The sequence below is a fragment of the Micromys minutus genome, assembly GCF_963924665.1.
Source record: "Micromys minutus genome assembly, chromosome: 21".
Classification (NCBI taxonomy): Eukaryota; Metazoa; Chordata; class Mammalia; order Rodentia; family Muridae; genus Micromys; species Micromys minutus.
In genome coordinates this window covers 38,272,100-38,286,676 of record NC_137956.1, presented here as the reverse complement: position 1 = coordinate 38,286,676, position 14,577 = coordinate 38,272,100, and the positions used below count along the sequence as shown (strand labels likewise).

Here is a 14,577-nt window from a genome sequence, read left to right as displayed (position 1 = left end):
GGCAGGGCAGGACAATAATGAATTAATGACCTTTCCAAGAAAGAGGCTGTGTGCCAAGAACTCAGTTGAGAGGATGGGGACCTAACAGTTCTTCAATTCTTCCCATGTTCTCATGGTGTATCAGGAACTCAGGCACCTTCTTGTGCCTTCTGGGACTCAAGACCCTAGAAAGCGCTGACTCAACGGCCTCATCTCTTTGGGTAGTTGAAGTTTCAAGACAGGGTTCCCAAAGCAGAAAGACCAGCATGGTTCCTGGACCTGGGGACACTGCTTGCCCGTGTTTGTGTTTGTAAAGCCCTGATCTGGCCAGTTTCTATCTGACTCTTGACTTTAGGTTGAGAGACATCTGCTCGATGCTAATAGAACAATACTGTGAACTTGTGGCTAGCATTGCTTAGTTCTCTCTTTGCAAGCCCCAAATTAAGATTCCAGACTGGATCAAGGGATTTTAAATTGGATTACTGGATGGGGTCCTGGGAGGGAGGAACAATGGAAGAGGGGATAAGGGTCAAGACCCCCCAAACTCCTCCCCTCAATTGTGCTCTAGGCTGCATACAAATGTAGGAAAGAAGAAAAGGATCAGAACATGATTAAAAGCAAATTTAAAACATAATCGAGTTCAAAGCTGGCTTTGAACAATTAGAACCAGGGGGGTAGGCAATCCTTCTCTCCTCTGGGGATATACAGTAAGCCTGGAATCAGGCTGTAGTAGGAAGTCCCTGGCCAGGACAGGGCTGGATGGACAGGATTGTAGCCTTAGTGCATGCTTCAGGAATACTGGGGAGGGCTAGAGAGATGGCTCAGTGGTTAAGAGCACTGACTGCTCTTCCAGAGGTTCTGAGTTCAATTCCCAGCAACCACAGGGTGGCTCACAACCATCTGTAATGGGATCTGATGATGGATGGACCAAGTGATGAGTGTCATTTGTCACTGAGTGTGTACCAGGGAACGGGCTGATGCTGCTGATTTAGTGGAGAGGAGGCAGATATCTGTCCTGTCTCTCATCCAGGGATAAGTATGTGGGGTACAGGATGAGAGTTGGGTGGAGACTCCAGGTCCCTGGCCATGCCGCAACCTCTTCTGTTGTTAGAGTTGGCTGTTCCTGTAGTATTGGGATAAAGGGGTAGGAAAGGACTCTGTGCTGGCAAGCCAGGTTTGGTATTCTATGTTCATGAGGCAGAGGCAGGAAGATTGGGGGAGTTTGGGGCCGGCCTAGGCTATATACTAAATACTTATCTAAAATAGAAGTTTGAAGAAATCAGCATGTTCTGTAACTGGGAAAGGGACAGGAAACCTAGGAAGCAGTGTGCAAACACAGGGGCTGGAATGAGTGAGGGGCAAGGAAACAGAAAGGGGACACATTTGGGAGAGGCGGTGAGGTGGGTATGATGTCCTGGCTGGGTAGATTTGACATGGCTTGACACTTGTAGGTAGAGACTTTTGACTCCTGTGACGGTCTGTATTCCAACTGACACTCCATATCTGTGACCAGGAGATCCCAAAGATCAGATGAGACTAGGCTTTCTAGGCACAGCTCTGGGATTGCTGGGTTCATATTCGTAGAGAGATCCTTAGAAACCATTTCCCCTAGACTCAGAGGCCAACCTCACCGCTCTCTTTCATGCACATAGGTCACTTAAGACAAAGGAACTGTGAGAACCAGCAGGGTCTGGCTACTGGAAAAGGAGACTCTATCTATTGGGTCTAGATAAGGAGGATCTATGTTAGCTGTCTCAACTTGATCCTGGCCATAGTTGTGGATGGATGTACTAATATTTCTTAAAAGTTGCTTTATTGAGATTTAATTGACAGCAAATTCAGTCATATTAAACACGCATCTCAGTGGTTCTTAGTATAATTAGAGTCATGCGACGACCACCATAATCTAAATTTAGAAATTTTCTTTACCATCAAAAGAAACCCTGTATTCACCAGCCCTATCCCCCTTTCCCCCACTAGCCCATGGCAATCAGTAAGCTTGTTTTCCATATTTATGTGTTTGCTAAATACGTCATAGAAATGGGATCACACACATGGCCTTTGTCACTGACTTCTTTCACTTGGTGGGATTCATTTGAGTTTATCCACATAGTAGGGCACATGGAAACTTTTTTCTCTCCCTCCCTTCTTTCCTTCCTTTCAACCAGATGTTGTCTTCTACATGGGCTGGGGCAGCTACAATAGTGCTGCCGATCTAGGGGCAGAATGGATGCCTCTTTGCCCATTTATGAATGACTCTGTAGTTCCTGAGGAACTCTTCCCACCTACTGTCCTTGGAGGGAGCAGAGGTCTGATTGCTTTATCAGGCTAGCTGGCAGGTCTTACCACGCATGAAAACCCAGTGCCTGTGAGCTGCTACCTCTCTGAGTATAAATGGGAAGACGGAGGCCCGGAACAGACAGAGAAATATTTAAGATCTGGGTAGAGCAGGGACTCCAGCCCCCCATCCCCCGCTTCCGTCTGCAGCTGCCTCTGTGCCATACCCTTCCCCACCAGCTCCTGCAGCCCATCTGGTGGCAGACTCTACCAACAAGTCACTGTTCTGCCCTGGTACTCAGTCCACCAACCACAGACAAGCAGGGGGCCAAGAGGAATGAGAAAACGCCAGGCTCTGCAGGAGGGAGAGGCAAGGCAGCCTAGGTCTGCCAGGTCACATCACATGCAGCCAAACCCAATTACAACTGTCACGGCTGCCCACAGCCCCATAGGCACAGCCTGCTGCTGATTTTCCAGCTGGAATTCAGAGATTCAAGTGCTCTGTGAGAGTGAGGGTTGGAGCACTGCCTTCAGTCAAGGCCACTCTGCCCTGCCTTCCCTTAATGTTCTCAAGTTCCCAACACACTGGCCTACCTTCAGGGCCTGGACCTTCCTGTCCAGCAGGCTCTCAATGTCCCCTGCCACCTTCTCCACCAATTTCTGTGGTTCATTCTCTTGCACATCAAACAGGTTCCGATTGTCCTTGTAGATCTAGAAGGAAGCAGAGGTTAAGGGTGAGGTCAGAGCGCTCCATCACTCATCTGCTCGCTGCATGCTTACCTCAGTCCAGCTTCTATCCCTGTAGGACACCGGTTTTGTTCCCAACAAGCACAGAGTCCAGGCCTTCATGATCTCAGGGGAGGGGAACACAGGCCTGGGCTCTATAGCTTGCATCTGGGTTGAGGGTCCAGTGTGGGCTAGTCAGTGTCGGTGGTTGATGGGACGTTTGCCCTGTCCGGGCCTCAGGAGCCGTGATGAGCCCACTGTGTGCTATGAGCAGCAGCAGAGAAGGACAGCCAATGGGAGGCAGAAGGCGGGTGTGTGGTGAGCAAGGTAGAGCTGAAGAGCACATCATGAACCACATCCCAACACGAGGATGTTCTCACACCCACACATGTCCATATATGTACATATTCACAAGCATATCTCTTCCGTGTGCATACTCATAGCTGCTCCCCCACATAGCCTCAGGTGTTGTGGGTTTTTGTGGGTGTTGCCCTAGGCCATTTGCAGAAACGATGGAGAGTTCTAGGAGCCCCTGGGGGCTCCTCTGCCATCCAAGGCACAGAATATTGATGGAGACCAGGTAGAGAGAATTAATCTGCCCCTTCTTCCTCCTTAGGAGGCACAGTCTCAGTACACATGCATGTGTTGGTGTAAATTGATGGTTAGTATGTGATGTGGCCTGACGCTGCCACCTGTGTGCACATGCCAGCTTTGGGATGGGTGAGGCTGGGTCCTCTAGATGCAGGCTGGGAGCCTGTATGTGAATCCCAGAGGCAGATTTCTGCTGGTATCTTCGCTTATGCTCGGGGTCTTAGGTATGTGCGTGCATATGTATGTATTCATTCTATGCCTGGTCCGTGCTCCCATTCAAACAATTCCAGGAAATCTGGACCCCATGTTGGCTCCTTCACCACGAGAGATCATAGGCTCGGCTACCATGACAGAGCCTTACCAGCAGGCTATGCAGAAGTAGGGGGTGCGTGGAGACAGGAGAAACTGGTGGTGGTGGGCAATAAGAAGGTGACAGAGTCACCCGATGAGAGACAGGCAGGCAGGGAGCGATAAGGTCGAGAATGACAGAAGACATGAAGAGATAAGGACTCTGCCATCTGACAGGAGGAAGGGCTGGGGGCTGCCAGAGCATCAGCCCTGCCGTCTGCCTAGTGCCTGGCAATGCAAGGGTTAAAGCAACACAGAAAGCAGGCTCAGGCAATCTTCTCCTCCGCCATCCCCATCCCTCTCTGCTTCTCTTTTCTTTTTGTCCTTCTCTTAGAACAAAATAATTTGTGATGAAGTCGCTCCTTCCTACAGAGCTGTGGCAATTAGGGGGTGAGTGGCAGGGCCTGGTTGTGCCGCCAGAGAGGAGCGAGGCTCTGAGTGGACACCAGGGCAGGTTGTTCCATAGAACCCATGCTCAGCCTCTGGACCAAGGTCCTCAGATGGTCCTCCATGATGGAGGCAAAGGAAAGGCAAGCAGAGAGCCGGGACCCTACATTAGGGCAACCGAGAACTGGACAAAAGAACACAATTCTGGACAAAGGACTGAGTGACAAAGCCACATGCTCTATCCTCCCTGATGTTTTCCCTTTCAGGTTTGGAGGCTTAAAACACCTCCCATTCCCTGTGTTGGAGCATAGTCTGGCTGTATTGCAGCCATGGTCTGGGCTACACAGCTGAAGCAGCACCCAGCCTATGTGTGCCAGCAGGGGGCGCAGCTGCCTGGCTTCATCAGGGCCAACACTTCCGATTTGGTTGTCAAGGTCATTCCTAGGCTCGGAGGCTGGGCTGCACTGGTCTCCTGCAGACTATGTGTGTCTTTTTGAAAAGCCTGGGAACCCCTTTCTCAGGCTTAGGATACACTTTGACGTCTCCATAGCTACTGGGTTAGGACTAGGAGCAGGAAGAGATCTGGTGTCAGGGCCACAGTCCAAGGTCCCAACAGGTGACACAAAGCTGTGGGAGGCTGAGGTTCTTTTAAAAGTCTCCGGTTCTGAATCCCCAGTGTTTGATATATTTGTGAGAATGGGAGTCCTTAAAAGCCAACAAACATCAGCACGGCTTGTGTCTATGGTCCTCTGTGTCCTTGCCCACCACCACCACCACCACCATTTACTATCACCAGGGCTGAGGGAGTAGTTTCAGTCCCGCCCTGCCCTGCCCCCACTCTTCTGCTAGATAAGCCTGCTGAAAGACATCAGCTTGCATTCCTGGTTAGCCAACCTTTCTCCTGAGTTTTACCCAAGTCTGGCCCCACACCCTCAACTCTCTCCCTCAGCCACTCTGTCATTTTCCCCAACACCTCACTCCCTGCCCTGGAGGTGATAACAGCAGAGTCCAGACACCAGGGAGCCACTGATAGCACACAGAGACAGCTAGCTCTTTTGCTGTCCCCCCAAGCACCACGTCTGTGTGCAGAGGACACTCAACAAAGGCAGACACCCGATTCCATGTTTAAGGGCAGAGCTTTGGGACATGGGTTTCATCCCTCCACCTCTGCTCGAAGATTTGAGAGCTCACAGAGCCCTGTGTGCCTCTGCCAGGCTTTCTCACATTCCACTTCAACCCAAGGGCCTTTCATGAGATCCTTCTGCTGCCCATCCCTGGTGACTGCATCTGAGGTCTCTTTGGACTATTGCTAGCAGGCCTTGAAGCCATGCTATGCCGGTTGCTGTGTCTTCCCATGAGCTCTAATCCTGTCTAGAGTGAGGAAACGGATTGTAAGGGGTTTCTGGTGAAATGAAGACAGAATCCTAGTGGCTGCTCAAGCTGGCAGCCCAGCCAGTTTCTATTCCCAAATGAACACCTGATACGTAGAACTGGATGGCAGGTCCCTGGTGTCTCATACTTTTAACATTCCTTTGGGCCTGTTCCAGTTCCTCTGTTCCCTGCAAAGGCTCTGAGCTCAGTCCTGAGCCCCATGGGAGATCCAGATGGCACAGTTCAGCAGGTGCTCCTCCCCAGGAGATAGGTCATCTCTACATTGATGTGGTCCAGGGAGCTGATTTCCAGCATGGACCCAGGAGGGAGCCCAGAGAAAGTGCACTTCTTGGACCCTGCTAGCTAGCTTCCCACCAACACCAGCCCCTGGTCTTAGGACCAGCTGGGACATGGCAAAAAGGCCAGGGCTCAGGGTGCAAGGCATCAACCACAGCAAGACCACATGCCTGCTGGTTTCCTTGTCCCAGAAGTATTTGGGAACACACACACACACACACACACAATTAGTTCCCATGGCAACGCTGCTTCAGTGATCCTCACCTTTACCCCAATAGCTGGTTTGATTTGAACAAAGGATCAGTGGGTACCCAGGCTACTGCACCTCTAAGCCATCCATGTTAGTGGAGCAAGAGGCTTCATCCCACAGGAGATGGAAGGAAGTTACTGGGACATGGGAGGGAGACAGAGCCATGTAGGCACATGGGGGAGGGAAGGAGACAGTGGCAGAGGGCCTGAAGGAAAGCAGGAATGGTTAAGGCAGGAGGGACAATTTATGGGGTTGCACAGAGTCCCTCATATCATGAGCCTCTACCACTCTCTACCACGTACTTCCAATAAAAATGTGTTTGCATGATGCACAAATATGTACACGTGGAGACTGGAGGCCGACATCAGGTGGCATTTCAATGGCTCTTCACCATTTTTGGAGGCGGGGAATGTCTCTTACTCTACCTGGAACTCACTGATTTGACTAGACTGGCTAGTCAGCTAGTCCTAGGGATCCTCTAGCCTCTACAAGTGTTCCCAATGTTTACAAAGCTGCTAGAGTTTAACCTCGGGTCCTTGTGCTTATGAGACATCTTCTTAGTCCCTACCTATAGTCATGACTCAGTAAGGGTACCTTCTTCCCTTTAGGGCACCCATGCTAGCTTTGTGGTCCCTTTGTGGGTTCCAAACCCTCTGCCCAACCTCTTGCTTCCCAGAGTGACTACGTAAATGAAAAGTGAAGTTGCAGAACCTTGGCTGGGAAACTTGAACGCTTGCAGGACAGAAAGAGTCCTCAGCTCCAAACACCAGCAACATTCGAAAAGCTGCCACAGGAGACAAAAGACCTCAGGACAAGTGGCAGGGTCAGATTCCATCAGGGGTACTTTATAAAGTCCCAGAAAGCTGGCGACAGTGGGGCCCAGACCTGAGCCAGCTACTAACCTGCCCAGGGTGAGAAGGTTGAGAAGAGAGAGAGAGGAGGGAAAAGAAAGGAAGAAGGCCATTGGCTTACACTGGGGCAAGTGCTTTGCATACTTGACCTCAATGGTTCATGATAGCTCCTGGAAGACAGTCCATTCTTTTCATTCCCATTCAACAGCCAGAGAGAGGTGAAGCCCCATGGTAGAGCTTTTCTAGCTGAACAGGGCCCATCTGATCCAAAACCCTTGCCTCAGGGTACTTTTCAGTTCTGTCCTCTACATCTATCTCTAAACTTGAAGGTAAGACTTTTGAGAAAGGGGGCATGAAGGCTTGAAGGGATAAACTGGGAGTTTGACCAGCCAGAAAGGAGCTCAGGGCAGACGCGATGATACTGAAGAGCTGGGGGCAGGTGGGAAGCCAGCCACTCCAGAAGGGAGGAGGCAGAGGACTGGCAGACTTAGCTGAATCCTCTAACCAACCACATAACCCTGGGAGTGAAAACAGGCATACTCTCGAGGCTTCTCCGCAGTGAAGGTGAACGGGCCCTAATCTCTGGAAAATTAAATCAGAAAGAAAATGGAACAAGAAAGATTTGATGCAGGCTTGCCTCGCTTCTGTTTGTCTCCTCAAAGGCCCAGGCTCAGCGTGGGGCCCAGCTAGATGCTCCCGCATCCCAGCCCCCATTCGGAGTCTGCTCTCCTCGGATGAGCAGATGTTCCCTAAACCTTCTCCTACCATACCTCTTGGTGTCTGACATAAAACAGGTAAGGTGGGTGTCTTAACTACACAGTCCCTCATGCATCCATGCTCCTAATGAGGAGGGCAAGAAGTGGACTGCAGATAGCTCCTGGAGTCTGCCACCAAGGATCAGTGTTGACTGCCAGACTGTGCTGTGCTAGACAATTAGGGAAGCCATAGTGAAAGTCATAGATGGCCCAAGAGTAACAAGGAGGGTAGAAGAGTGGAGAGGAGGCTGTGACCAGTTCAAGACCCCTAAGCCAGGCACTCAGAGCCAGAATGAAGCCCCTGGCCTCACCCCCAGTAGGCTGCTTAACCAGGCTCCTATCCTCAAGAGTCAGGACAACCCACTAATCACCATTGACTGGGAAGAGAGATGCATGGCCAGGCACCTGCAGTTCTTTCCCACACAAGCACCTAAGTCAGATCTGGTACAGGCCCCACCTTACTGGGACTAAGAGGGTGCTCCCCACTAGGTACACCAACACTCTAATGCAGGGTGTTCTGCACTAGGTTGTTTCTGTGACTGAGAACTCCCCAGGCAGCTTCAGTTGCCAGGGACAGAACTGATAGTCGGGCAAGAGCAAGGGGTCACTAGAGCCCTCAGAACACAGTCAGTGCCTGGGCACCAGCATGCACCATACACCAGGCTTCCTCACTTGCTCACAGCTGTCAACTGCCACCATTCCATGGTGGGTTGGTTCCATGATGGGTCAGCCATATATGGTGTATTGTCACAATCAGGGTTTGTATACTGTGACATTGGTTGTCACACTGCTCACAAGTGAGTAGAAATTGCCTGGGGAACACTGCCTAAAAGGGATCACAGGCAGATGTAGCCAGAGCATTACAATCCAGTCCTGCATACAGGGGGACTTTCTGTCATAGGTGAGACCTTTCTTGGCCCTGCCCTACCTACACAGTCCACATTCCCAAGGGGGCATGCCACATTGGTGACATACTCTGTGTGAGCCTGGGCAGGGGAGAAGGGCCCAGTGGCTCTCTGGTTTGGGCCCTAAGAGGCAGCTGCTAAGAGCTTTCATAGGCAAACTCCCCCATCCCCTCCACAAAACTCAAGGAGGGGGGAATAAAGTCCCTCCAACCACCCCCAGCAACGCCTCCCTGTTTTTAAAGTTAAAGTTTAGTTGACTGTCATCCATTACTGCAATTAGTACATTATGTCTAATTATGCAATTAGTGTAAAAAGTGCACTTGCTGCTGAGAATGGGAAATTACGCTGCCTCGTTACGCTGTAAAATCCATGTCATAAAAAGGCTCAATCTCTTGTTTTTCAAAAGACACAAAACCCAACACAAAACAATAAGCCAAAAAAAAAAAAAAAAAAAATCATCCCAGCCAGGTTGGGACCAGACTGAGAAAATGTCCCTAAGGTGGCTCTTAGGAGGTCCCTCTCCCTGTAAGTCCTACCCTACACATGGAGAGAGGAAGCCAAGCCCATTCCTGGGTGTGGCCTGTCTTTGCTTCTCTGAAACAAGTGGATTTCCAAAGGGATTTCTTTTCAGTTTGTTTCTTTTTTGAGACAGGATCCTTGCTACTTTGTAGCACAGGCTGGCCTCTAACTAAGGGTCTTGTTACTTTAGCCTCCCAGGCCCTGTGATTGTAGGTATTTACCGCACTTCCGTTCTACCCTGATTTTAAAGCCTTGGTAAACCTGATTATCTACTGAAGCCTGTGTCTCCTGTGGGAAAAGTCTTGGTTTCCACCGCCAAGTTCCAAAATAAAAGGTCCTTTCTCCAGCATTCCTAAAGTTACTGAGAACAGACAAACATACATCAGGAAAATTAAAGAAACTTTCTTACATCCAAGATTCCCAAATCCTGGAAACATTCATTGTTCAGTGAACAACAAGTTTCCTGCCATAAGAACTAATGCAAGTCAAGGAGGCTAAGGGATCACACAGAATCACCCAACACGGTGGCTTGGCTCCAGGGTACTATAATTAGATAACATATTCCCATGGCCATATGCCTATGTGACACTCAAGCGTGTGACTAAATTTTACCTACATTCTGGCTCTCTTTATACTGAGGGGATGTTCTGGGACAGGCAAGGTATGAAAGAAACTTAGAAAAAAATAATTATTTTTGTTTTATGTGTATGGTGTTTTATTTGCATGTATGTCTGTGCACCATGTGTGTGTTCACAGAGGCCAGAAGGAGAGTGACCCCCTGGAACTAGAGTCACAGATGATAGTAAACTGTCACATGGGTGCTGAGAATAGAACCTAGGTCCTCTGAAAGAGCAACAAGTACGCTTAACCACCTAGGCATCTCTCCAGCACTGAGAGAGGAATTACAGCTCTCCTAACTAAAGAGATACCAATCCCTCCCAAAAGGCCCAGTCCATGTGGAATGGGGAGAGAGTAGACCTTAGTGTATTTCAATACCAAATTCTTTTGTTTTTCTGGATTTTTCAACACAGGGTTTATTTGTGTAGCCTTGGCTCTCCTGGAACTTGCTTGCTCTTATAGACCAGGTTGCCCTTGAACTGAGAAATCCTGATTACCTCTGCCTCCTTTGTGCTGGGATTAAAGGTGGGAACCATCACTGCCCGGCTTCAATGCCAAATTCTAATTGGCCAAAGCCACTCATGACGTATATCCAAGATTACAAGCAATAGCTCCAGTATGAGCCACTTAATGCCTGCTAAGGAGGTTCTGGGTAGCACCCCTGAGCCTTTATCCCCAAGTTCCCACCACTCTTTGACTCAAAATTCTCCACTGGGCCTGGAGGTATGTGTTATGGGAACACCCTCACCATGAATATTTACCCAACCTCAAGGGCTGAGCAGATATGTCTTTCTGCCAGGACCACTGCCTAGATCATGTTCACAGAATGGAGAACCTGAAACACACATTCTTCAGCATCCCCAGGACATGGGCCCAACAACAGAGCCTATGCATACACTTACTGCACCGACTGCAGCATGCACCTTTCTGTTGGAAGTGTGCTGAGATGCCAAGAAGATAGCAGGGGTGGATTAGAACCCCACTGGAGGCCCACCTGTCATTTCAACTCAGTACAGGGGTCCCCTGAAACTCCAGATGGAGCTTTAACAGCCGGAAAAACAGCTCTGACCCAGCCCAGTCATATGACCAACTGCTAAGGAGACTCTCAACACCCTGTCTTCCACATTTGACTTGGGAAAATATCAACCATTCAAGCCCGAGGTGAACCAAACTGTAGGCAGGATGCAGGGGCCCTGCTCACACTCCCCTCCCTGAGCTGGGAGCTGCCGGCTGTCGAGGCAGCTGGGAGCGAAGCTGTGCCCAGCATAGCAGCTGGCACGGGGGAGTGTGAGTAAACACACCCGCACTTTCCCAACTCGTAGAAGTCGCGGGTGGCGGCCGGCTGGTGTGGGTGCCCATGTTTATGAGAGACAGATTGTTTGTGTCGGCATCTGTGGCCCCTCGCCACCCACCCTGGCTGCACTCTCTCCCACTGCCTTCCCATCCAGTTGGCTCGTATTTTCTTCCCACGGGAATCATATCAGCCACAGAAGGACAGTGGCAGTAGTGACAAGGTCCTCTGTACAGCTCCACAGGGCTCAGTGTATAACCCTAGGTCTCCTTAAAAAACCCTCGGTTACTACTCCCATCCTACAGCTGAGGAAAGCAAGGATCTGGGAGCCAGATATATTGTCTGGAAATTCTAAAGGAAGCCTCTACGGAAGGGGGCTTCTCTGAACCATCATCCTTGCTAGCCCCTGGGCAGATTGCCATTCTCTCGGCTGCCAGATGAGTCAGGTCTGCTCTGTACACCCTCATTTACTTGCGTGACCCTGCTTCAGCTTGTCTCTGCATGAGGACCTTGCCCTCAGAGGAAGCAATGAGCTTTCTTCCACTGACAGCCCTAGCAGAGAGGCAGTCAGGCCCCATGGCTGCCTTGCTGCCTCGTCTCTTTAACCCTTTCTCTTCTCTGCCTCATTCTTGAGGGTGTCTATAAAATGGAGTGGAGTGAGGCCCCTCTATGACCTCTTAGGAGCAGAATGCTGGACAGGGTCTGGGATCAGATGCTCAATGTGCTCTTGGCCGGGCTGGGGAGCCTTCTAATTATTTCATAGATTCGAGATGTGACCTCATTCAAAATGACGGCTTTGAGAAGCCCCTTGGCTATACAGATCTCATGGGAGATGCCCATTTCTCATCCCCTAAAGTGAGCAAAAATTTACCCTGTAAACTCTCAAATGAGATGGGTTGGAGGTTTGGCCTGAAGCATGGTTCTAGAAGCCAGAGAGCAAAGAATAGAGCCTGTTTCCTCTGCCCCTGCATGACCTCCATTTCACTGGGATAATCCAGCAGAGGGCTTTGTGGTGGCACAGGGGCTGGGGCTGGTCCCTTAGGGACTCCAGAGTGGTTAGAAACAAACCTTGCTCGAAGAGAGTTCCCTCGTTAGGCTTCCTTGTTCATACTCCATCATAACTGGTGACAGACTGGCTGCTTTGTTGTCCCAAAGATGAAGAAACTGAGGTGCCACAGGGGTCAGAGTCTGTCCAAAGGTAAAATCTCCCCATCCCTCATACCGATGCCCTAGAATGTTTAGACACATGAGTTTGAATTCCAGCCCCACTCTTCAAGAGGGACATCCATTTCCCCCAGCCTGGCTGCTCTGAACATTCCTCATAGACTGACTGATGGTCAGAATGTAGGGTTCTGGAGGCTTTGTGTGAGGTCTCTTTCCAAAGCCCTGGGTACCTTCTTTGCACAGGTTAACCTCCAAGGAGCAACTTTCTGGTCTCCAAGGCTATCCTTTATTGCTAAGACTTGTCACCAAACAGTGACTACATCTGTTACAGCCTTTGTAATGAGAGGAGAATGCCAGGGTCTTGGAGCTGGCTGACTTTGTGAAAACATGAGCTCTTCACATAGTAACAGTGGGGCTTGAAGGCAGAGATGGCACTAAGCCTTGGTGGTTGTGGCTTCTCACACTGTGTCAGGAGGTCCCTCTGAGGTAAGGCCATTCAAGTGCTTTTGTCTCACACCTATCCCCATAGACAGCTTCAAACACACCTGCTGGGGATGGAGAGATTTCTAAGCATTTGCTGCTCTTGCAGAAGACCCAGCTTCAATTCCTAGCACTCTCGTGGAAGCTTTAACTATCTGTAACTCCAATTCCAGGAGATCTGCTAGCCTCTTCTGGCCTCCACAGGCACAAAGCACTCACATGGTACACCAACATAAATATGGACAAAACACCCATACACACAAAAATGATTAAAAATTAAGGGAAGAAAAGCACACACACCCGAGACTGTCACACTATCGGCTTTACCTCCTCATTCACACCCAGCACCTGGAGAACCATTTACAGATCCTGCTTATATCTTGTGTTTAGACTCACAGAGGACGCCCGTCACTGACAGCTCGAGGCCTGGGTAAGGCTCTGCCGGTCTTTCATCCATACCTCAAAAGGTGTCCCGAAGCCACCTTAAAATGCAAGCAATGTTTTAAGCAGTGGAGCTTTGAAGCTTCCAGAGGGCCAGGGATACCCAAAGGTCGCAGCCCCAAGTCCCCCTGTGGAGTACACCACTGGAGAGCCTCCTAATGATGTGTGGAACCTGGCAGGAGTAAAGACTCAGCATAGCCAACAGTGGCCTGTGAGCTGGGTCCTAGGAGACGCTGGGCTTGCCCCCCAAGTCCCTGATGCAGGTTGATCACATGGCTTGAATCTGAGGTAGCAATAAGACACTGGGCCCCAGAGCCAAGCTGACTCTGCCCATGTGAAGGGGGTTAATGAGTGTATAAGGAATACTCATGTCTAATACAAGGAGCACCCACACCTGGAACAAGGAGCACCCACACCTGGTACAAGGAGCACCCACACCTGGTACAAGGAGCACCCACACCTGGAACAAGGAGCACCCACACCTGAAACAAGGAGCACCCACACCTGATACAAGGAGCACCCACACCTGATTCAAGGAGCACCCACACCTGGTACAAGGAGCACCCACACCTGAAACAAGGAGCACCCACACCTGGTACAAGGAGCACTCACACCTGATACAAGGAGCACCCACACCTGGAACAAGGAGCACCCACACCTGGTACAAGGAGCACTCACACCTGATACAAGGAGCACCCACACCTGATACAAGGAGCACCCACACCTGATACAAGGAGCACTCACACCTGGTACAAGGAGCACCCACACCTGATACAAGGAACACTCACACCTGAGCCACTATGCTTACTTCCTCTGTCAGTATTTCTCAGCTCCGTTTTTCACATTTCTCTCTTTCCTACTCTCAGTTTATAGCTCTTCTTGAGTTTTATGTCTCTTGTAAGTGCCTTTACATCTTCCGCAGAACAAGTTGAAAGCATAAAGAAACCTAGATACTGGGGCCTTTTGCACATACCAAAGATTATGCCGAGGACAGGTACACTTTGGGGGCATGAGTACATTCAGGACACACACACACACTGGGGGCACAAACCTAGAGGGACTCTCTCATCACACATAGCCTTTCTAAGCCTTCACAGGAAGCTCCCTACTCTGAATCTGAAAAATGCTGTGGCCATCACTCAAAGATTTCCTGAGCTGGGGCCACTGAGGTGCAGACCTGTGTTTGATGGGTGTTCTTCAGTAGGACCTGGCCCTTCTCCACACCTCAGTCTCCCTTTATTTCACTGCTGGGGGAGAGGAAGAATCCCCAACACCTGCAGCCCCAGCCTCCTTCTCTATGAATGCAAGAACTCCAGCAATTGCAGGA

General features: G+C 50.1%; 1 protein-coding gene across 3 annotated transcripts in view; it reads right to left on the bottom strand.

Annotated features, from left to right (window-relative positions):
• The window catches only part of CACNA2D2 (calcium voltage-gated channel auxiliary subunit alpha2delta 2), a gene marked incomplete at its 5' end in the record, with an annotated part of 126,317 nt that overhangs the window by 59,201 nt on the left and 52,539 nt on the right, over positions 1–14,577 (bottom strand). For all 3 annotated transcript variants that reach the window (XM_080934001.1, XM_080934002.1, XM_080934003.1), the window contains one exon: positions 2,851–2,967. In XM_080934001.1, coding sequence (XP_080790127.1) covers positions 2,851–2,967 — 117 coding nt within the window. The remainder of the gene's footprint in view (positions 1–2,850; positions 2,968–14,577) is intronic.